This window comes from Oncorhynchus mykiss, chromosome 25 (genome assembly GCF_057628025.1).
Source record: "Oncorhynchus mykiss isolate SJ-2025 chromosome 25, ASM5762802v1, whole genome shotgun sequence".
Lineage (NCBI taxonomy): Eukaryota > Metazoa > Chordata > Actinopteri > Salmoniformes > Salmonidae > Oncorhynchus > Oncorhynchus mykiss.
Window position 1 is genome coordinate 38,747,304 of NC_143046.1, and position 25,197 is coordinate 38,772,500.

A 25,197-nucleotide genomic window follows, 5' to 3' on the forward strand; every position below is an offset into this window, starting at 1 on the left:
TGGCGTGTGTGTGTTTAAGGAAGAGCCATGGTCTCCATGGCCGGGCAGCCGCACACAAGACTAAGATCACCATAAGCAATGCCAAGCCCTGGCTGGAGTGATGTAAAGCTCGCCAGCATTGGTCTCTGGAACAGTGGAAACGCGTTCTCTGGAGTGATGAATCACGCTTCACCATCTTGCAGTCCGACAAACTAATCTGGGTTTGGCAGATGCCAGGAGAACGCTACCTGCCCCTATGCATAGTGCCAACTGTAAGGTTTGGGGAAGGTGGAATAATGGTCTGGGGCTGTTTTTCATGGTTTGGGCCCCTTAGTTCCAGTGAAGGGACATTTTAACACTACAGCATACAATGACATTCTAGACTATTCTGTGCTTCCAACTTTGTGGCAAGAGTTTGTGGAAGGCCCTTTTCTGTTTCAGCTTGACAATTAAAAATATATGTATATATGTATACACTGCTCAAAAAAATTAAGGGAACACTTAAACAACACAATGTAACTCCAAGTCAATCACACGTCTGTGAAATCAAACTGCCCACTTAGGAAGCAACACTGATTGACAATAAATTTCAAATGCTGTTGTGCAAATGGAATAGACATAGTGGAATAACAGGTGGAAATTATAGGCAATTAGCAAGACACCCCCAATAAAGGAGTGGTTCTGCAGGTGGGGACCACAGACCACTTCTCAGTTCCTATGCTTCCTGGCTGATGTTTTGGTCACTTTTGAATGCTGGCGGTGCTTTCACTCTAGTGGTAGCATGAGATGGAGTCTACAACCCACACAAGTGGCTCAGGTAGTGCAGCTCATCCAGGATGGCACATCAATGCGAGCTGTAGCAAGAAGGTTTGCTGTGTCTGTCAGCGTAGTGTCCAGAGCATGGAGGCGCTACCAGGAGACAGGCCAGTACATCTGGAGACGTGGAGGAGGCCGTAGGAGGGCAACAACCCAGCAGCAGGACCGCTACCTCCGCCTTTGTGCAAGGAGGAGCAGGAGGAGCACTGCCAGAGCCCTGCAAAATGACCTCCAGCAGGCCACAAATGTGCATGTGCCTGCTCAAACGGTCAAAAACAGACTCCATGAGGGTGGTATGAGGGCCCGACGTCCACAGGTGGGGGTTGTGCTTATAGTCCAACACCGTGCAGGACGTTTTTCATTTGCCAGAGAACACCAAGATTGGCAAAGTCGCCACTGGCGCCCTGTGTTCTTCACAGATGAAAGCAGGTTCACACTGAGCACATGTGACAGACGTGACAGTCTGGAGATGCCGTGGAGAACGTTCTGCTGCCTGCAACATACTCCATCATGACCGGTTTGGCGTTGGGTCAGTCATGGTGTGGGGTGGCATTTCTTTGGGGGGCCGCACAGCCCTCTATGTGCTCGCCAGAGGTAGCCTGACTGTCATTAGGTACCGAGATGAGATCCTCAGACCCCTTGTGAGACCATATGCTGGTGCGGTTGGCCCTCGGTTTCTCCTAATGCAAGACAATGCTAGACCTCATGTGGCTGGAGTGTGTCAGCAGTTCCTGCAAGACGAAGGCATTGATGCTATGGACTGGCCCGCCCGTTCCCCAGACCTGAATCCAATTGAGCACATCTGGGACATCATGTCTCGCTCCATCCACCAACGCCACGTTGCACCACAGACTGTCCAGGAGTTGGTCCAGAATTAGTCCATGTCTGGGAGGAGATCCCTCAGGAGACCATCCGCCACCTCATCAGGATCATGCCCAGGCATTGTAGGGAGGTCATACAGGCACGTGGAGGCCACACACACTACTGAGCCTCATTTTGACTTGTTTTAAGGACATTACATCAAAGTTGGATCAGGCTGTAGTGTTGTTTTCCACTTTAATTTTGAGTGTGACTCCAAATCCAGACCTCCAGTGGTTGATAAATTTGATTTCCATTGATTATTTTTGTGTGATTCTGTTGTCAGCACATTCACCTATGTAAAGAAAAAAGTATTTAATAAGAATATTTCATTCATTCAGATCTAGGATGTGTTATTTTAGTGTTCCCTTTATTTTTTTGAACAGTGTATATATTCTTTTCACATGTATTTAATTAACCAGTTAGGCCAGTTGAGAACAAGTTCTCATGTAGAACTGCGACCTGGCCAAGATAAAGCAAAGCAGCGTGACACAAACAATAACACAGAGTTACACATGGAATAACAAACGTACAGTCAATAACACAATATAAAAAAATATATATACAGGTTGTGCAAATGAGGTAGGATTAGGGAGGTAAGGCAATAAATAGGCCGTAGTGGTGAAGTAATTACAATTGAGAAATTAAACACTGTAGTGATAGATGTGCAGAAGATGAATGTGCAAGTAGAGATACAGGGGTGCAAAGGATGAAGCAGTTGGATGGGCTATTTACAGATTAATATGTACAGGTGCAGTGATCTGTGAGTTTTTGACAGCTGATGCTTAAAGTTAGTGAGGGAGATATGAGTCTCCAGCTTCAGTAGTTGCAATTTGTTCCAGTCATTGGCAGCAGAGAACTGGAAGGAAAGGCGGCCAAAGGAGGAATAGGCTTTGGGGGTGACCAGTGAAATATACCTGCTGGAGTGCATGCTACGGATGGGTGCTGCTATGGTGACCAGTGAGCTGAGATAATGTGGGGCTTTACCTAGCAAAGAATTATAGATGACCTGGAGCCAGTGGGTTTTGTCGACAAATATGAAGCATGGGACAGCCAACGAGAGCATACAATGCCCCCATGCAATGGCATACAATGCCCCCATGCACAATGCAAGGTCCATACAGAAATGGTTTATCGAGATTGGTGTGGAAGAACTTGACTGGCATGCACAGAGCCCTGACATCAAGCCAGTCGAACACCTTAGGGATGAATTGGAACACCAACTGCAAGCCAGGCCTAAACGCCTCACTAATTGTGTTCGGGCTGAATGGAAGCAAGGCCCCCGCAGCAATGTTCCAACATCTAGATGTTCGACGAGCACATACTTTTCACAATGTAGTGTATCTTTAACTCTAGAAAAGGACCCGTAAGTATGCATTTCACTGTTAGTCGACACCCGTTGTCTACAAAGCATGTAACAAATAACATTTGATTTAAATCCCTTCAGATCTATTGAAGTGCATACTACTGCCTCGGAAGGAGGGGCTAAATAAGGGTGTATTTGGAACTCATACCACCCTAGATCTGTAGCTGGAAAACAGATTTAAAGGTTTGACTTGAAGTATATACAAACTTGTTCATGTAAGACTAACACTTGATCGTGATTTACACAGATTGTACCACGGAGATGTAATACACCCCATTTCTATTTGGCTAAAGCTACAACTGGCATTCTTTGGAAGTCGGGGATAATCCTCTCACTGAAGTGTTTTGTGATGACATGGCTTTGTCATTGTAGATTTTGTTTCCCATCTCCCTATGATTGCCTGGGGGCATTAACCCACCCTTTATCATGCCGTTAGTTGTCTTGTTTTGTGAAACACGTTTCACGTAAAAAAAAAACAACAACTGTAGAGAGTATGTCACCAAACCACGTAGATGAGAAACAATAAGGTGAACACCTCCGATACAGAATTACTTTAACATTCAAAATGATCCCGCAGTGCACTTTATCTCTATCTGCAATTGTTTGAATTGGAGCTTTAGTTGAGAGAAAGAGGTACTGCAAGTTTAGGTGCACACCTTGAATACAGCATTTTATATTCTGACTGAACTCACAGCATGGTTGCCTCTATTTACAATGGATTGAATATTGAATTAGTCTAGACTCTAGAGAGAGGTTCTGGATGTGTCTGTATGTTTTGTGGTTGAGAGCGCTTCTCTGACTGTCCTTCAGCCTCACCCCCCTTCTCTCCGAGGGTGCTAGCTGTCTCCACAGCCCGCCTGTCAGCCACCAAATGACAGCTGACACACCATGATGGAGGGTGGCTCCATGGGGCATCTGCTCAGCTAGACATGCCCAAACTGTTTGGGAAATGAAACATGAAGGAGAAACTCCATTGGTCTATTGTTTTTCTAAGTTGGTGATGGCATACAAGGCTGTGACGATTTGGAATGATGGGAACATTTTCACAGAAATGTTGATTACCAATGTGTATGGTGTTTCAACTTCACTTACAGTATGTTACATAGATATATACTATTGGATGATCTGTGTCCATTACAAAGATCAATACAGGCCAGGGTTTGAGGAGAAAGAAGGAAATGGAGACCCTAATGTGTAAAAACAGTGAAAGTGTGAAGACAGTAGAGCTGCAAACATGTAAAACAAAGGGGAAAATACCATCATTATTGACCCAATATTTGACTTACAGTACCAGTCAAAAGTTTGGACACCTACTCATTCAGGGGATTTTCTTTATTTAAAAAAAACTATTTTCTACATTGTAGAATAATAGTGAAGATATCAAAACTATGAAATAACACATATGGAATCAAAGTAGTAACCCAAAAAGTGTTAGACATGTCAAAATATATTTTAGATTCTTCAAAGTAGCCACCCTTTGCCTTGATGACAGCTTTGCACACTCTTGGCAATATCTCAACCAGCTTCACCTGGAATTATTTTCCAACAGTCTTGAAGGAGTTCCCACATATACTGAGCACTTGTTGGCTGCTTTTCCTTCACTCTGCGGTCCAACTCATCCCAAACCATCTCATTTGGGTTGAGGTCGGGTGATTGTGGAGGCCAGGTCCTCTGATGCAGCACTCCAGCCTGGATGTGTGTTGGGTCATTGTCCTGTTGAAAAACAAATGATAGTCCCACTAAGCACCAACCAGATGGGATGGCGTATCGAATGCCAAGAGTGTGGTACTGTATAAGTATGTGGTCAGTATAAGATTATATCATCCTGTCCATAACGATTTTTATGCTACATGAGTTCTGTCATGTTGTTTACGCTTTATACATTGTGCATTTGAAGATTCACCTCTGACATTTGTTATTGAAAATGTAATATTTGTTTGACTCCCAAGAATGCTTATGACTTCATACATTATGTTGGCTTTGAATTTCTCTCTCTTGATTGAAGTGTTCCGTTCCAACCAAAAGGGAATTCCAAGAGGGTTCTGTAGCATTCATAATAAATGGAGTGTGTCAATCCATTTATTGATTTTGTTTTGCTTTGAATGTTTCTAAATGAGCTAGGGAATGTGTGTTTAATATATATTTGACGCATTCATTTGTTCTAAAGGTGGTATCCTATGACGGTGCCACGTTGAAAGTCACTGGGCTCTTCAGTAAGAAAATTCTACAGCCAATGTTCCTATGGAGATTGCATGGCTGTGTGCTTGATTTTATACACCTGTCAGCAATGGGTGTGAGTGAAATAGCCAAATCCACTAATTTTAAGGAGTGTCTACATAATTTTGTCTGTATATAGTGTATGTCTTTGATGGTAGAACGGTATCAATTTATGGTAAAGTTGGTGGTATGGTGGGGTGTGGTTATTCCTAACTATCCCAGGAAGATACAAGTCTTTTCTAAAACCATAATGCGTGAAAATGCTTCTCGCATGCAATGTTGAGTACCCTTCTTTGAGTCAGAACATGCAATACACATGCATCACGAAGGATAAACCAAATCCATTCCACGCTGTGAAGATGTTTTCTGAATACTGTATATTTCCATTCTACCCAACGCATCGGCCTAACAACTTGCCATATTGAGCAATAAACGATATTCTCTCATCGCCTCGCATCGCCCGCAGCGCATGTTGAGCGGAGCTTAAATCAGAAAAAAATAAAAGTATCTTATTTTAATGGGCATCAGAGAAACAGTCAACCTTAACTGAGTCATAATGACCCTACAGTAATCATGACTTACAGTGTGTTCTGAGGAAAAACGTTTGCTCGATTTTCTATCTTCACAAAGCCCGAGGCTCGAGGCTGTAATCGCTTCCAAAGGTGCTTCAACAAAGTAATGAGTAAAGGGTCTGAATATTTTATGTAAAATGTGATATTTCAGTTTATTTTTAATACATTTGCAAAACTTTCTAAAAACCTGTGTTTGCTTTTTTATTTGGGGTAATTGTCAAATCAAATCAAATTGTATTTGTCACATACACATGGTTAGCAGATGTTAATGCGAGTGTAGCGAAATGCTTGTGCTTCTAGTTCCGACAATGCAGTAATAACAAGTAATCTAACTAACAATTCCAAAACTACTGTCTTGTACACAGTGTAAGGGGATAAAGAATATGTACATAAGGATATATGAATGAGTGATGGTACAGAGCAGCATAGGCAAGATACAGTAGATGGTATCGAGTACAGTATATACATATGAGATGAGTATGTAAACAAAGTGGCATAATTAAAGTGGCTAGTGATACATGTATTACATAAGGATACAGTCGATGATATAGAGTACAGTATATACGTATGCATATGAGATGAATAATGTAGGGTAAGTAACATTATATAAGGTAGCATTGTTTAAAGTGGCTAGTGATATATTTACATCATTTCCCATCAATTCCCATTATTAAAGTGGCTGGAGTTGAGTCAGTGTCAGTGTGTTGGCAGCAGCCACTCAATGTTAGTGGTGGCTGTTTAACAGTCTGATGGCCTTGAGATAGAAGCTGTTTTTCAGTCTCTCGGTCCCAGCTTTGATGCACCTGTACTGACCTCGCCTTCTGGATGATAGCGGGGTGAACAGGCAGTGGCTCGGGTGGTTGATGTCCTTGATGATCTTTATGGCCTTCCTGTGACATCGGGTGGTGTAGGTGTCCTGGAGGGCAGGTAATTTGCCCCCGGTGATGCGTTGTGCAGACCTCACTACCCTCTGGAGAGCCTTACGGTTGAGGGCGGAGCAGTTGCCGTACCAGGCGGTGATACAGTCCGCCAGGATGCTCTCGATTGTGCATCTGTAGAAGTTTGTGAGTGCTTTTGGTGACAAGCCGAATTTCTTCAGCCTCCTGAGGTTGAAGAGGCGCTGCTGCGCCTTCTTCACAATGCTGTCTGTGTGAGTGGACCAATTCAGTTTGTCTGTGATGTGTATGCCGAGGAACTTAAAACTTGCTACCCTCTCCACTACTGTTCCATCGATGTGGATAAGGGGGTGTTCCCTCTGCTGTTTCCTGAAGTCCACAATCATCTCCTTAGTTTTGTTGACGTTGAGTGTGAGGTTATTTTCCTGACACCACACTCCAAGGGCCCTCACCTCCTCCCTGTAGGCCGTCTCGTCGTTGTTGGTAATCAAGCCTACCACTGTTGTGTCGTCCGCAAACTTGATGATTGAGTTGGAGGCGTGCGTGGCCACGCAGTCGTGGGTGAACAGGGAGTACAGGAGAGGGCTCAGAACGCACCCTTGTGGGGCCCCAGTGTTGAGGATCAGCGGGGAGGAGATGTTGTTGCCTACCCTCACCACCTGGGGGCGGCCCGTCAGGAAGTCCAGTACCCAGTTGCACAGGGCGGGGTCGAGACCCAGGGTCTCGAGCTTGATGACGAGCTTGGAGGGTACTATGGTGTTGAATGCCGAGCTGTAGTCGATGAACAGCACTCTCACATAGGTATTCCTCTTGTCCAGATGGGTTAGGGCAGTGTACAGTGTGGTTGAGATTGCATCGTCTGTGGACCTATTTGGGCGGTAAGCAAATTGGAGTGGGTCTAGGGTGTCAGGTAGGGTGGAGGTGATATGGTCCTTGACTAGTCTCTCAAAGCACTTCATGATGACGGAAGTGAGTGCTACGGGGCGGTAGTCGTTTAGCTCAGTTACCTTAGCTTTCTTGGGAACAGGAACAATGGTGGCCCTCTATTGTGTGTAGATTGGTACGAAACAAAAACATATTTAATCAATTTTAGAATCATGGTGGTAATGTAACTTATATATACTTATATATTATTCAGACCCCTTGACCTTTTCCACATTTTATTAGGTTACAGCCTCTTTCTAAATATGTTTTTTTTTAAATGTCCATCATTAATGGCCTGCAGCATACCACCCTGCATTCCACTGCTTGCTTGCTTCTGCAGCTAAGCAGGGTTGGTCCTGGTCAGTCTCTGGATGGGAGACCAGGTGCTGCTGGAAGTGGTGTTGGAGGGCCAGTAGAAAGCACCCTTTCTTCTGGTCTAAAAAAATAAATATCCCAATGCCCCAGGGCAGTGATTTGGGACATTGTCCTCTGTAGGGTGCTGTCTTTTGGATGGGACGTTAAATGGGTTTCCTGATTCTTTGTGGTCACTAAAGATCCCATAGCACGTATTTTAAGAGTAGGTGTGTTAATTAACCCTGGTGTCTTGGCTAAATTCTCAATCTGGACCTCATACCATCACGGTCACCTAATCATCCCCAGTTTACAATTCATCCCCCCTCCTATTCCCCAGATCTTTGCTTTAAATGAGAATGTGTTCTCAGTCAACTTACCTGGTAAAATAAGGGTACAAAATATGAATAAAAATCTACAAAAATGTTTATACATTTTTGTAAATGTATAAAAATAAATAAAGCTGAAATAGCACGTTTACATAACTATTCAGCCCCTTTACAGAGTACTTTGTTGAAGCACCTTTGGCAGCAATTACAGCCTCGAGTCTTCTTAGGTAACACTACAAGCTTGGCACACCTGTATTTGGGGAGTTTCTCCCATTATTCTCTGCTGATCCTCTCAAGCTCTGTCAGGTTGGATGGGGAGCTTTGCTCCACTGCTATTTTCAGGTCTCTCCAGAGATGTTAGATCGGGTTCAATTCCGGGCTCTCAAGGACACTCAAACTTGTCCCGAAGCCACTCCTGCATTGTCTTGGCTGTGTACTTAGGGTCATTGTCCTGTTGTGAGGTGAACCTTCACCCCAGTCTGAGGTCCTGAGCGCTCTGGAGCAGATTTTCATGAAAGATCTCTCTGTACTTTGCTCCATTCATCTTTCCCCCAATCCTGACAAGTCTCCCAGTCCCTGCCGCTGAACAACTTCCCCACAGCATGATGCTGCCACCACCATGCTTCACTGTAGGGATGGTGCCAGGTTTCTTCCAGAAGTGACGCTTGGTATTCAGGCCAAACAGTTCAATTTTGATTTCATCAGACCGGAGAATCTTGTTTCTCATGGTCTGTGAGTCTTTATGTGCCTTTTGGCAAACTCCAAGCGGCTGTCATGTGCCTTTTACTAAGGAGTGGCTTCTGTCTGGCCACTCTACCATAAAGGCCTGATTGGTGGAGTGCTGCGGATATGGTTGTCCTTCTGGAAGGTTCTTCCATCTCCACAGAGGAACTCTAGAGCTTTGTCAGACTGACCATCGGGTTCTTGGTCACCTCCCTGACCAAGGCCCTTCTCCCCCGATTGCTCAGTTTGGCTGGGCGGCCAGCTTTGGGAAGAGTGTTGGTGGTTCCAAACTTCTTCCATTTAAGAATGACGGAGGCCACTGTGTTCTTGGGGACCTTTAATGCTGCAGAAATGTTTTCGTACCCTTCCCCAGATCTGTGCATCGTCACAATCCTGTCTCAGAGCTCTACGGACAATTCCTTTGACCTCATGGCTTGGTTTTTATGCACTGTCAACTGTGGGACCTTATATAGACAGATGTGTGCCATTCCTAATCATGTCCATTCAATTGAATTTACCACAGGTGGTCTCCAATCAAGTTGTAAAAACATCAAGGATGATCAATGGAAACAGGATGCACCTGAGCTCAATTTCGAGTCTCATAGCAAAGGTTCTGAATACTTATGTAAATAAGGTATATCTGTTATTTAATTTTAATAAATGTGCAAAAACGTGTATAAACCTGTTTTATCTTTTTCATTATTGGGTATTGTGTGTATATTTGCTGGATATGTTTTTTTTTTATTTAATACATTTTAGAATAAGGCTGCAACGTATAGAAATGTGGAAAATGTCAAAGGGTCTAAATACTTTCCGAATGCACTGTATCTATTTGCATTCATTTAAAACCCTGTAAGGATCTGTATTCTCAGATGTACTATGGCAAATCCTAAGTGTGTCCTATCCTGGGTCAGCTTCATTAGAACACACCATAGGAAAATGTTTTTGTGACAGAAAACAAAAACAATAATTCCTTTTTGGAGATAAGTTCAGATTGTGTCTCCTCGTTTCACTCGGTTCAGAGTTGTTTTGTCAGTATCGTGCCCAATGAACATGACCCTCTTGTCTGTCCAGGTCTGACCACACTGCAGGTGGTGCTGGACACGGCTGCAGAAAGGAAGTGGCAGGTGACCGCCATCAACGTGGGCAACCTGAAGGACGAGAGGAAAGACGAGGCCTACCGCTCCCTCTTCCAGGACCTGGAGAACAAGAAGGAGAGACGGGTCATCCTGGACTGTGAACAGGACAAAGTCAAAGACATTATGGAACAGGTAAACATAAAAGCTCAGTCCTCTGGTAGTTTGTGCTGGCCCTGATGTTAGAGCAGTGTTATATTGAACAGCTATTCTGCTATGATTGAGCTTATGATGACTGCAATGATGAGTGTGTGTAATGCAGCAGTTGAGATCTTGATGGTGTGTTTTTGCCTGTGTGGGTGAGTGTCATCCTTGCCTGCAAACATTTCACACCTACCCCCCAAGTGGACTGCCTTGCAACAATCCCCTTAATTGTTAAATTAAACTGCAACAAAAGTGGAATTAAAGGCCACAGAGATTTACATAAACGGGTTATTTATAAATCATCCCTGGCCCGTGGGAGAGTACATCGATTTGTTTTTAAGGCAAGCAGATGTGTGTTTCACAAAACACTGAAATCAATGCGTATTCCCCTCGCTGCTGCATGCTAAAGGTTTTATCTGAGAGAAACATAATCAAAACCGGTCACAGTTTTCTGCCTATAGGAAGTCACGTACAATGCATTTTTATTCAAATTATTATTCTCTTTATGTAACTGGCTTTCTATGTGGAGGTGTCACTCATGTGGTGGGATTAGCTGCAGGTGTGTCATTTGAGGTAGTTAGTGAAATGGCTTTTGAGGTAATTACTGAAATGGGCTTCCTGTTTTGGTTCGTTACTGACAAGTGATAGCACTGGCAGGTGGCAGGTGTTCGTGACTGTAAATAAAGCCTATAAGAATAACACTCATGACTACTGTAGCATACGGAATATGATTACATGTAGACTGTCTTGTTTGATTTCCATGTCATTATGGTTTCATATATGATCTGTTCTGTTTACCTATCTGATCTTTTCTCCAGGTTATCACCATTGGCAGACATGTGAAAGGCTACCACTATATCATTGCAAATTTGGTGAGTTTTCACAACTCAGCTGTGGAATTGGAACCTCAGGGAGAACATAGTGACTAAAATAGATTTATTAAGCTAAAAGCATAGCGATGAGACATTGAGAAGCCAGAGTGATCGTCTTCCAATTGAATCTCTTATGTATTGCCAAATAAGTTAGCTTTGGGTAATAATTCCATTCCCGTTTCTTTCTTTCAGCTGACATTTGTTTGACAGCAAACATTCCCATTTCATGTCTGTGCTTGGATTCCCTTGTTTTTCCATTTCAGGGTTTTGTGGATGGGGACCTCTCCAAAATCCAATATGGAGGAGCCAACGTCTCAGGTTTCCAGATTGTGGATTTCGATGACCCGTTGGTTTCCAAATTTGACCAGATTTGGGAGGCTCTGGAGGAGAAGGAGTACCCTGGTGCCGACAGTAAGATTAGGGTGAGTAGACATCCACGTGGGTGCTGAGTTGAGAGGGACTCAGCTAGCACTTCTCCATCCCCGGGAGCTGTGACGTGGCTGTGGCTTCAAAATGTTTTGCCCCTATTCTCCCTCACACATACTGTGTGTGTGTGCAGACCCAGGCACACAGCCCCTTGCACACACACAGACAAGCACACTGACGTCCTCACAACCCCTCTCAGAAACACACTAACTCTTCCTTCCCCTCCCTTGTGTCCCTATTTCACCCCCCCAACACACTTACACACCCTTCCCCTTCTGTTCTATTGCAGTACACGTCGGCGTTGACCTACGACGCGGTGCAGGTGATGACGGAGGCCTTCCGCTACCTGCACAAGCAGCGCATTGACATCGCCAGAAAGGGCAACAACGGCGACTGTCTGGCTAACCCCGCCGTGCCCTGGGCGCAGGGAGTGGAGATTGAACGAGCGCTCAAACAGGTGACAGCATGGGGTTGCCGTGGCAACGGCTGGCTGGCTCTACCACATACACGCACACACACAGAGACTGATGTATAAGGACACACACATTCTCCCCTGAGCTAGCATTGACAATAGTCTTCCCACACACTCTCAGGATTTCTACCCTGAGCATTGGCTTCAAAGCTTAGACGAGGCAATGTGAATCCAGATCTGTGTGGAAAAAGTAAATTGGTCTATGACTGAGGTATTTAATGGTGGCGTCTTGCCATTCTGCCGCTGTGGTTTTGTGTCCTTCTAGGTTCGTGTGGACGGTCTCACAGGGAATATTCAGTTTGATCAACATGGCAAACGAGTAAACTACTCTGTTAATATCATGGAGCTGAAGAATAATGGTCCTGTGAAGGTATGTTAGTGTTTCTGAATATGGATATGGCTAGAACATGTCTCAATATGATAGATGCTGAGCCCACCCTCGGAAGCCCCGCCTTACTGGCTACAATATCAGGGCTGTCATCCATTTTCAAAATTCTTCTCTCTTCAGCTCGCCTGAAGGAAGAACATTTCAATCACACAAAGGCTCCAAGATTCAGATCTGACTTAGGTGTCTGTCAGTGGGTCCCCCTAGATGTTGCTTTGCTCTCTTTACGTGACACATGTATGCATTGCATGCACATGACCAATAGGGCCCGAACTATAGAATATCATAATCACATAAGTTAATGAATTTTAACAAACTCAGAACACTAACACATCTGACAGCAAAACGTATGCAGAGGACGTGACAAATGAACTTGAAACGGGGGAATTTTTACTGGTTGCTCAGGGGGTCAAGGAAAGGTCAAGTTGTGGAAAAAAATGGAGATCAAGAAAAATAAAGTAAGGAGCAAGTGCTGTGTGCATATGTTTGCCAAACTGGTGCTGTTAGATTACAATCTAATTTCTCTAACGGTTTGGAACAATATAAACAACACTAAATCAATTAAGTGTACTAGAGAGTCTGTAATTATTATTTAAAACATTTTGTAAAGCCTTTATTACAGCAAAGACCAAAACCAGTCGCATTCATTCGTGAATGCAATTTCCAAAATGGAACGGTTTATTTATCGTTTACGCTAATTATTCAAGAGTCGCGTTGTTATTTTTAATTTTTTTAAAGAATGCTTGATTGCATTTCAAATCAGGAATGACTCGTATGCTGTGTGATGACATGAATGAATTAATAATTGATTGATACAGTACTGTAGCTTATATATAAGTATTGAAATATAGGCCTAAGTCAGTTATGTATGAAGACTAAACAGGATGTGCTCCAAGCCTACAGAACGATGGTGGTTATAGAAGGTTGCTATACTAAGCCAACTAATAATAATGATAATTATATATTGTTATAATAATGATGATCACAACAATAAAAATAATAATAAATATAAGGAGATCAAGGAAAATGAGGGCTATTACTATTATAAATATATTTTTTCTGGCCATTTGGAACAGTGTAAACCACACTAAATAAATTAGAAATAATACCAGAGAGGCTGTTCTAACGCAAAAAAAAAAGAAGTGTAAAGCCTTTATTACACCATAGCAAAGACTAACATTTTTTAAATGGTTTATCTGACATGTGGTTGGTGCTCACAAAGGCTTGGTGCTCACGGAATCAGTAGGCTATTAAACAAACACTCAAAGGTAACAGAAGCAGGATCTGTTTTATTTTGGTCGATGTGTATGGATGATTTATAACGCCAGGCACATTTAACAGTTAGACTATTGATTATAGGCCTAATTAAGTTGGGGATTCCGCCCTCCTCACTTTTCTTAGACAATCTAGGCAATGACTGTGTTCTCATCTCCTAACTCCGCTGCTGCCTCCACCACATTGTTTTCAACACCAATATGCTGGTTAACATGGCCTTTATGCACATAGCAACATGTTCTAGGAAAAGGCGCCAATTCAACAGTGCACTGATGTGTTTCAGAACCACGGACAGCGACTGCTATCCTGTCACGTGTGCTCCCTCTCCGTCCTCTAGGTCACCAGTCTTCTTGTCGTGGCGCACACCTGTCACCAGCGTAACGCCCAATTGTGCATTATGACACTCAATCACCTCCTTGATTACCTGCCCTTTATGTCACTCCGTTTGGTTTCATTGTATCTGTTTCTGTTCCATGTCAGTGCGCTGTTTGTGTTACAGGTTTGTTTAATTTATTAATTAAATGTATTCACTCCCTGAACTTGCTTCCCGACTCTCAGCGCACATCATTACAATCCAATGCGGGAGAAAGTGCATCTGTTACAGAATAATATTATTTGTATTAGTGTTGCACCATTGTTCCTACCTAACATAACCACATACAATTTCAGTAGCATTTCTTCGAGTGATGGAATGTGCCATCCCCACAGCCTCCACAATGGATTAGTCCACTCAGACAGGCAACAATCATGATGTCTTGTACATCATGATTTTATTTATCTATATACACAGTACCAGTCAATAGTTTGGACACACCTACTCATTCAAGTGTTTTTCTTAATTTTTACTATTTTCTACATTGTAGAATAATAGTGAAGACATCAAAACTATGAAAAAACACATATGGAATCATGTAGTAACCAAAATAGTGTTAAACAAATCTAAATATATTTTAGATTCTTCAAAGTAGCCACCCTTTGCCTTCATGACAGCTTTGCACACTCTTGGTATTCTCTCAACCAGCTTCACCAGGTAGTGGTTTGCCGGCAATTGGAATGCATTTCAATTTACAGGTGTGCCTTGTTAAAAGTTTCTTTGTGGAATTTCTTTCGTTCTTAATGCGTTTGAGCCAATCAGTTGTACTGTGACTGTATAGTTGTAATCACGTTTGAGAGTAAACCCCTAAATGTCAAATTCAACCTTTCAGAGGCCAAACCCACAGTTCCATATCTTACTTTAGGACATGAAGGTCAGTCAATGTGGAAAATTTCAAGAACTACGTTTTTTCAAGTGCAGTCGCAAAAACCATCAAGCGCTATGATGAAACTGGCGCTCAAGAGGACCGTCACAAGAAGGAAAGACCTAGAGTTACCTCTGCTGCAGAGTATATGTTAATTAGAGGTCCCTGCATCAGATGTACAGAGCAGTTGGTACAGCCGGTACTTTATAGTTCCCAAGAGCGATGGAACTTTGTGTCCAATCCAGGATTTCAAGGTTTGTAAATTTAACATGCTCACACTTTGCCGTCTATTGCAGTGGATGCAACCCAGCAATACGTTTATGTCCATAGATCTGACGGATGCATATTGTCATGTGACTAGATGAAGTAGCTGAGTTGAGGGAACAGGTGGAGCTCCAGCTCCATGTTGGTTTCCCATATTCAGTCTCTGGGGTGCACAGTGAATCACAAGAGAATGCGGTTCAGCGCATTCAGTTTTCTGGGTCTTGTTCTGATTCGGTTCTGAATCTTAAGTTTTTGTCCCAACAAGAGTAGTGTCGCATTCCGGCTCTGTTTGGCACGGTTTCAACTGGGACACTCAGTGTCTTTTCACTAATGCCTGCGGTTGTTGGGTCTGATGGTCTCTCTGATAGCTGTGGTGCCTCTGGGACTTCTGTTGATGTGTCTGTTTCAGAGCTAGATGATTGCTACGTGTCTGGACGCATCTCGCCACTGCCGTCGTTTGCTCAGGGTTTCCCCAACGTTGCTAGCGCTAGGCTTTCCGTCCGATGTTGGAGGGCAAGCATGAGTTGGTAAGGTCCGACAACAGGACAGTGGTGGCTTACATCAATAGGCAGAGGGGGACACTCTCTCTCTTAAACCTGAACTGTTATCTGCTTCTAAAAAGCAGTGAGAATTTGTCGCTCCGGGGAAGTATCTTCCCAGATCTCTCAGCGTGGTTGCAGACCTCCTTTCCAGGGGAGGCTTATCTCTACGGAATGGAGACTGCACGCACCCCTTGGTGGTGGCCCAGATATAGGACCTGTTCGGCAGGACCGACGTAGATCTTACGCATCGCAAGAAAACTGACATCTGTTCTTCTCAGTGAGGGATCTGGGTGCTCCGTTGGGAAGGGATGCTTTGGTCCATCATTGGCCTTGGACCCTGCTCTATGTGTTCCTCTGGTATACTGGATTCAGACCACCGTGGAGAGGGTCCATCAGGAGGGTCTGGTGGCTCCCCGTTGGACCAGACAACCCTGGTTCCCGGGGAGATCATCTGCCTGTTGGGGGACCCCTAGAGGGTTCTGTGTCGTCGGGGTCTATTGTCCCAGGCACATAGGACAATTTGACACAGAGATATGAAACTGTGGGTTTGGCCCCTGAAAGGTTGAATTTGAGGACTAGGGGTTTACTCTCAAACGTGATTACAACCATACAGTCAGCGAATGATGAATGGAACCTGAGTTTACAAATAATTAAATCAATAAAATAAGAATATATATGTTTGGTTAACAGTTATGCAACACCAAATTCCTGATTTTCTTATGGCTGGGTCTGGGAGCAGGTGTTAGGCAGTGCACATGTTACGCATTTATCCGCGTCACCACAGTTTCCCTGCGGGTTTGAGCCTTGGACTGCCATGGTTCATCGATAGGGAATGCACATTATCAAGACACAACAGATGCCCTGTTGTTTTGGACTTGCGGTTCCTTGTGTGAGTTCTGGCATTCCAGACACCTTGGGTCTCTGTGTGAGACTTTTTGGAACTGGTATGGACTGGGGTCGATGTTAGGCAGTTTCCAGTGGCTTTGAGCCTTGGACTGCCGTGGCAGTGCGCCAGTACACAGTTTCCAGGTTACTGCAGGTTTTCTGTGGGTTTGAGCTTCAGGCTGCTGTGGTTCATTTACTCTGGTCAATCCTATGCTGTGCGTATCTGCGCTTTACCAAGTCATGACAGGGGTTCTGTTACTTTGGACTTGTGGTTCTTTGTACTAGTATGGACATTTCAGGCTCGCAAGGTAAGCATTGTTCTTGAGCTGGTGAAACCTGCGTGTGCTTTGGCTGCCGTGGACCTAGTTTGGTACCCTCTGAGCCGGCTTGGGCCGTGATTGTATGTCCCCGTAGAATGTTATACAGAGTGACCGACTGAAAGGGAAGGTACAGTTAGAAATATAAATACTGTTTCCTGAAGGAGGGAACGAGGTACAACATATTTTGGCCCCACACCGTCAGGGGGTTTGAGCTTGCTGAAGAGCAGTACGGAATTGAGGAAATGTATGCGAGCCACAATTTTATAGCCAGGAAGGCTTCCAAGGGTGGCCTCGGCCTCCATTGACCTGTTGGGCGTGATTTCCGATTGGCTTGATTTGAGACTCCCCATAGTATGTTATACCTCGTTCGCTCCTTCAGGGAACAATAGTTATATTCATAACTGTATGTTTACACTCATCTGAAACAACAACGCTGTCTACCGTCTCATGACATTATGGAATTGCTCATTCACTATTCATTATTTTCTCCACAGATTGGATATTGGAACGAAGTTGACAAAATGGCTGTCACAAAATCAGACGTGTTTCCGAATGACACAACAGGAATGGAAAACAAAACGGTCATTGTGACCACAATCTTGGTAATGACTTATCATTCACTCTATTCATACCACCTGACTCTTTAATTCACAACAATTGAATTGAAAATCAAAACTTAGCAATTGTTAGTCCATAGAATCATGTTTTTATAGTATTACTGTGTCCATATTGATGCAGTTCTAATATGGACACTGTACATACACAAACAAACCCATTGTAGTCTACGTCTATTTATGAGCTGTTCATTCATTCAGTGAAAAGCCTCTAAATGTATACAGCTAGCATGAACTGTATACCATGATGTAAAGGCTAAAGGCACTCCTACTGGACTGAACAGTATTTTTGGTTTTCTCCCTCAGGAAGCCCCATATGTTATGCTCAAGAAGAATGCTGACCTTTTTTTAGACAATGAAAGATACGAGGGCTATTGTGTAGATCTGGCTGCTGAGATAGCCAAACACTGCGGCTTCAAATACCAGCTGAAAATTGTGGGGGATGGAAAATATGGAGCCCGAGACGCTGAGACCAAGATCTGGAACGGAATGGTGGGAGAGCTTGTTTATGGGGTAAGAAAAGAGATGCATGGGCCTTATAATATTGATCAAATCCAATAACTTGCTGTATACGAACATCCCCAGTAGTTCCCTTTAAACACTACTAATTCCCACCCGGTTTCCCTAGAACAACAACATCAGCTCTTTATAACATCAAGCTCTATCTCTCTCTCCTCCCCAGAAAGCTGACATAGCTGTGGCACCACTGACCATCACCCTCGTCCGAGAAGAAGTAATAGACTTCTCCAAGCCCTTTATGTCACTGGGTATTTCCATTATGATCAAGAAGCCCCAAAAGTCAAAACCTGGGGTCTTCTCCTTCCTGGACCCTCTGGCCTACGAAATCTGGATGTGCATCGTGTTTGCCTACATCGGTGTGAGCGTGGTGCTCTTCCTGGTCAGTCGATTCAGCCCATATGAGTGGCACACAGAGGAGTACGAGGACGGCCAGATCCAGACTAATGAGTCTACCAACGAGTTTGGGATATTCAACAGTCTCTGGTTCTCCCTCGGCGCCTTCATGAGACAGGGCTGTGACATCTCGCCTAGGTGGGTTTCAAACTGCCTCCTGATTGTATGTTGTTAGGCTGGCTCAGTGTGACTTACTAGTATTCATACACTGATATTATTGGTGAATTTTGCAACCTCGCAACTCATGCTACAATGAGGATCGAATCATCCCCAGCTTCCATTTGGCCCCCCTCCTCTCCCCTGTAACTATTCCCCAGGTTGTTGTTTTAAATGGCATTGTATTCTCAAGAATCTTACAGTGTAATATAAGGAGATAAAGATATACAGTGCATTCGGAAAGTATACAGACACCTTTACTTTTTCCACATTTTGTTACATTACAGCCTTATTCTAAAATGGATTAAATCATTTTTCCCCTCATCAATCTACGCACAATACCCCATAACGACAAAGAAAATACAGGTTTTTAGACATTTTTGTTCATTTATTAACATGAATATATCACAGTTACATATCACAGAACCTTTACTCAGTACTTTGTTGAAGCACCTTTGGCAGCGATTACAGCCTTGAGTCTTCTTGGGTATTATGTTACAAGCTTGGCACACCTATATTTGGGGAGTTTCTCCCATCCTTCTCTGCATATCCTCTCAAGCTCTGTCAGGTTGGGTGGGGAGCGTCGCTGCACAGCTATTTTTAGCTCTCTCCAGAAATGTTAGATCGGGTTCTATTCCGGGTTCTGGCTGGGCCACTCAAGAACACTCAGAGACTTGTCCCGAAGCCACTCCTGCGTTGTCTTGGCTGTGTGCTTAGGGTCATTGACCTGGAGATGAGCCTTCAACCCAGTCTGAGGTCCTGAGCATTCTTGAGCAGGTTTTCATCAAGGATCTCTCTGTACTTTACTCCATTCATCTTTCCCTCGATCTTGACTAGTCTCCCAGTCCCTGCCGCTGAAAAACATACCCACAGCATGATGCTGCCACCACCATGCTTCACCGTATGGATGGTGCCAGGTTTCCTCCAGATGTGACCCTTGGCATTTAGGCTAAAATAGTTCAATTTTGATTTCATCAGACCAGAGAATCTTACTTCTCATGATCGAAGAGTCCTTTAGGTGCTGGGGAGATGGTTGTTCTTTTGGAAGTTTCTCCCATCTCCACAGAGGAGACTGTCACTCTTGCAGAGTGACCATCAGGTTCTTGGTCACCTCCCTGACTAAGGCCCTTCTCCCCCGATTGCTCAATTTGGCCAGGTGACCTGGCCACATTCCATTTAAGAATGATGAAGACCACTTTTCTCTTGGGGACCTTCAATGCTGCAGACATTTTTTGGTACCCTTCCCCAGATCTGTGACTCAAGAGAATCCTTTCTCGGAGCTCTACGTACAATTCCTTCAACCTCATGGCTTGGTTTTTTCTCTGACATCCACTGTCAACTGTGGGACCTTGTATCGCCAGGTGTGTGGCTTTCCAAATCATGTTCAATCCCAAAAAATTACCACAGGTGGACTCCAATCAAGTTGTAGAAACCTCTCAAGGTTGATCAATGGAAACTTGATGCATGCGCTCAATTTTTACTTTCATAACAAAGGGTCTGAATACTTATGTAAATAAGGTATTTCTGTTTTTTTATTTTTAATAGTTTAGCAAAAATGTCTAAAAACCTGTTTTCACTTTGTCATTATGGGATATTGTGTGTAGATTTAATCAATTTTAGAATAGGGCTGTAACATAACAAAATGTGGAAAAAGTAAAAGTGTTTGAATACTTTCCGAATGCACTGAACCAAAAAATATAAAGGCAACAGTTTCAAAGATTTTACTGCGTTACAGTTCATTTAACGAAATAAGTTAATTGAAATAAATTTGGCCCAGATCTATACATTTCACAAGACAGTGAAGCCAGTTGGACGTACTGTCAAATTCTCTAAAATGACGTTGGAGGTGGCTTATGGTAGAGAAATTAACATTAAATTATCTGGCAACAGCTCTGGTGGACATTCCTGCAGTCAGCTTGCCAATTGCACACTCCCTCAAAACTTGAGACATCTATGGAATTGTGTTGTTTGACAAAACTGAACATTTTACAGTGGCCTTTTATTGTCCCCAGCACAAGGTGCACCTGTGTTATGATCATGCTGTTTAATCAGCTTCTTGATGTACCACACCTGTCAGGTGGATGGATTTTCTTGGCAAATGAGAAATTCTCACTAACAGGGATGTAAATAAATTTGTAAATACATTTTAATATTTTTTTTTACTTCTCATGAAACATGGGACCAACACTTCACATGTTGCGTTCATATCTTTATTCAGTGTACATTAACGATACCTCTCCAAACTTTATTTCAGGACATGACAACTGGATTTTTTAATTCTCTGTTGAGTGATATAAAAAAGCTAGTATTTTATACATCTTGGTATGATCCCTTCCATTTAATACACGTCCTGTACACTCCTGGCAGTCCTTGTACCCCTTGACGTACAGTTTATTATGTAAGCAGACGTGCCATGTCTTGAAATATCATAGTCCCAGCTGTAATTAATTCAGTGTCATATTAGTGCTAGGCGTATAGGGATTTAATGAAGTGCGAATGCAGCCGATTATGTTAAGCAGGCTCCCACTTTACACCAGAGAGGGGACCGTCAGTCACATGAATTCCTGGGAGATTTGTCATCAAGTTATCAGCTATTACCCACAGCGTCCCTTTACACATGACTGGGCCTTGATGTTGTTTAAAGGAAGAGCTAACTCTGTATATTTGCTCCAGGGTGCTCAGTTTTCCTTGCTATGTCATTACCGGAGATATCTATGGTCATACCATTTCTTTATGCGCACTCAATCAGCTATGAGTTTAATGTACAGTTGAAGTCGGAAGTTTACATACACTTAGGTTGGAGTCATTACACTTGCTTATCAACCACTCCACAAAATTCTTGTTAACAAACTATAGTTTTGCCTAGTCGGTTAGGACATCTACTTGGTGCATAACACAAGTAATTGTTTCATCAATTGTTTACAGACAGATTATTCCACTTATCATTCACTGTATCACAATTCTAGTGAGTCAGAAGTTTACATACACTAAGTTGACTGTGCCTTTAAAACCTGTTATGGATGATGCGAATTTTCGCAGCTTTTTGTTAAAAATCGCGCAACATTTCAAAGTCCTGCTACCCATGCCAGGAATATAGTATATGCATATGATAAGTATGTGTGGATAGAAAACACTCTGAAGTTTCTAAAACTGGTTAAATCAGGTCTGTGGCTATAACAGAACGTGTTTAGGAGTAAAAATCCCTGGTAAAACTGTTTACCAAAAACCAAAAACAAAATATTCGCCATTCAATGAATTGTTTAAGACGAGAGAAAATATATGCGAACCCCCTGTAAACGCCTACAGCTTCCACACGGTGTCGCCATTGCTATCATTATCAGAATCATTTATCATTGGTTACAACACGAATAGACCCCTCCTTTCTTGAGGCGCATCACAGTATGTTGTGAAACTGAAAAAATGGACGATGATTTCCAGACTTGCTGCTATCGAATACAGATCGCCCCGTGATCAATTTGATACATCATTAACGTTTATTAATACCTAAAGTTGGTTTAGAAAAGTCGTTTGAAGTGATTTGTAAAAGTTTATAGGCGACTTTTGTAATTTTAAAAAGTGACGTTGCGTCTTGTAAATGGACTTTTCTCAGCATCAGACTGGTCTTCAGCAAATTACATTTTGGGTATACAATGACGGATTTAATCGGGAAAAAGACCCAATTGTGATGTTTATGGGACATATAGGAGTGCCAACAAAGAAGCTCGTCCAAGGTAATGAATGTTTTATATTTTATTTCTGCGTTTTGGGTAGCGCCGGCTACCGCAAAATCTGTTGTTTACGTGTCGTGCTGGTATTTTGGGGGGTGCATGCTATCAGATAATAGCTTCTCATGCTTTCGCCGAAAAGCATTTTACAAATCTGACTTGGTGGCTAGATTCACAACGAGTGTAGCTTTAATTCAGTACCTTGCATGTGCATTTTTATGAAAGTTTGAGCTTTATCGAGTACTTTACTCAAGTACTATAGGTGGCGCTCTGAAATTTCTGCTGAGCTATCCCTGTGCAGGGACCACCTCCATAAGAAGTTTTAAACAGCTTGGAAAATTCCAGAAAATGATGTCATGGCTTTAGAAGCTTCTGATAGGCTTATTGACATCATTTGAGTCAATTGGAGGTGTACCTGGATTTCAAGGCCTACCTTCAAACTCAGTGACTCTTTGCTTGACATCATTGGAAAAATCAAAAGAAATCTGCCAAGAGCTCAGAAAAAAAAATCTGGTTCATCCTTTGGAGCAATTTCCAAATGCATGAAGGTACCACGTTCATCTGTACAAACAATAGTATGCAAGTATAAACACCATGGGACCACGCAGCCATCATACCGCTCAGGAAGGAGACACGTTCTGTCTCCTAGTAATGAACTTACTTTGGTGCGAAAAGCCCAAATCAATCCCAGAACAACAGCAAAGGACCTTGTGGAGATGCTGGAGGAAACAGGTACAAAAGTATCTATATCCACAGTAAAACGATTCCTGTATCGACATAACCTGAAAGGCCGCTCAGCAAGGAAGAAGCCTCTACTCCAAAACCAGAATAAAAAAATCGGACTATGGTTTGCAACTGCACATGGGGACAAAAATCTTAGTAAAAAATCGTACTTTTTGGAGAAATGTCCTCTGGTCTGATGAAACAAAAATAGAGCTGCTTGGCCATAATGACCATCGTTATGTTTGGAGGAAAACGGGGAGGCTTGCAAGCCGAAAAACACCATCCCAACCGTGAAGCACAGGGGTGGCAGCGTCATGTTGTGAGGATGCTTTGCTGCAGGAGGGTGTGGTGCACTTCACTGAATAGATGGCATCATGAGGTAGGAAAATGATGTGGATATATTGAAGCAACATCTCAAGACATCAGTCAGGAAAGCTGGGTCGCAAATGCGTCTTCCAAATGAACAATGACCCCGAGCATACTTCCAAAGTTGTGGCAAATAGTTAAAGGACAACAAAGTCAAGGTATTGGAGTGGCCATCACAAAGCCCTGAACTCAATCCCATAAAAAGTGTGTGCGAGCGAGGAGGCCTAGATCCTGACTCAGTTACACCACTTCTGTCATGGCGGAATGGGCCAAAATTCACCCATCTTATTGTGGGAAGCTTGTGGAAGGCTACCCAAGTTAAACGCAATGCTACCAAATACTATTTGAGTGTATGCAAAGTTCTGACCCTCTGGGAATGTGATAATAGAAATAAAAGCTGAAATAAATCAGTCTCTCTACTATTTTTCTGACATTTCACATTCTTAAAATAAAGTGGTGATCCTAACTGACCTAAGACAGGGAATTTTTTCAGGAATTGAAATGTATTTGGCTAAGGTGTATGTAAACTTCCGACTTCAACTGTATGTATCCTCTATCTTCAAAGGCATGTGTGGATGTTTGGTGTTGGAAAGAGAGATTTGAGGACTATTCAGGCTGACTGCCCTTTGAACTTTTGCATGTTATCGTATACCTCTCACCTCTGAATAGCTTGTTCTCAATATACTGACAGCATTTACATATTTTAATGTTTTGCAAACATTTTGGAGCTATTATCTAGTAAAGATTTTGGACATTTCTTGTTGCCCTACAAGCCAGGAAACAGTCCTAAGCCATCAAATTAATTGATTGTGGTCCACCAGTGGGTTTGACCATCGATTTGGAAAACAGGGATCCAGTAACTTGTTTTTTTTTTGTTTTTTCACTAGATCCCTCTCTGGGCGTATTGTTGGTGGGGTATGGTGGTTCTTCACTTTGATCATCATCTCCTCCTACACGGCCAACCTGGCTGCTTTCCTCACTGTTGAGAGGATGGTGTCGCCCATAGAGAGTGCTGAGGATCTGGCGAAGCAGACCGAGATTGCCTATGGAACACTGGACTCCGGCAGTACCAAGGAGTTTTTTAGGGTAAGAGACAGAAATGTACTTATTAATCCCATGGTAATTACATATTTGTTTCTTCATACAGTAACTGATATGTCTGTATTTGTTCTCTCCACCTTCCAGCGCTCCAAAATTGCCCTATTCGATAAGATGTGGACTTACATGCGGAGCGCAGAGCCCTCTGTGTTCGTGAAAACCACAGCAGAGGGGGTGCTGCGGGTGCGCAAGTCCAAGGGCAAATACGCCTATCTGCTGGAGTCCACCATGAACGAGTACATCGAGCAGCGGAAGCCTTGCGACACCATGAAGGTTGGCGGCAACCTGGACTCCAAAGGCTATGGGATCGCCACGCCCAAAGGATCCTCATTAAGGTGGGTGGAATAGTATAACAATGTTGTTCCTAATGTTGTTATAGTATCCCACCTACCCTGATGTAGCTTTGCTTATGTGTTCTGGTTTGTATAAGGAGATGAGGTAAAACCCCTTAAAATATAAAAAGCCTTGTAATTTATTGTAAGTCAATAAATTGCAAACAAATTTAGAATATTTTTGCAAAAAAATTTAATGATTTTTTGAATGCATTGTCCATTTATATATGGTTTCTCTATTTAGAATGAATTCATGACCAATTTGAATGATTAATAATGAT

The 25,197-nt window shown here is 43.0% G+C and overlaps 1 protein-coding gene across 11 annotated transcripts in view; it reads left to right on the forward strand.

Moving 5' to 3' along the window:
* LOC100499599 (glutamate receptor 2) overlaps positions 1-25,197 on the forward strand; it is a 70,917-nt gene that overhangs the window by 39,435 nt on the left and 6,285 nt on the right. For all 11 annotated transcript variants that reach the window (XR_016491703.1, XR_016491701.1, XR_016491702.1 and 8 more), the window contains exons 4-13: positions 10,106-10,302; positions 11,130-11,183; positions 11,447-11,605; positions 11,899-12,066; positions 12,347-12,451; positions 17,485-17,592; positions 17,911-18,117; positions 18,287-18,654; positions 24,374-24,572; positions 24,672-24,919. Coding sequence is in view for 8 of the 11 variants with exons in the window: in XM_021584121.3 (XP_021439796.2) it covers positions 10,106-10,302; positions 11,130-11,183; positions 11,447-11,605; positions 11,899-12,066; positions 12,347-12,451; positions 17,485-17,592; positions 17,911-18,117; positions 18,287-18,654; positions 24,374-24,572; positions 24,672-24,919 (1,813 nt within the window). In the remaining 3 variants the exon portion in view is untranslated. The remainder of the gene's footprint in view (positions 1-10,105; positions 10,303-11,129; positions 11,184-11,446; positions 11,606-11,898; positions 12,067-12,346; positions 12,452-17,484; positions 17,593-17,910; positions 18,118-18,286; positions 18,655-24,373; positions 24,573-24,671; positions 24,920-25,197) is intronic.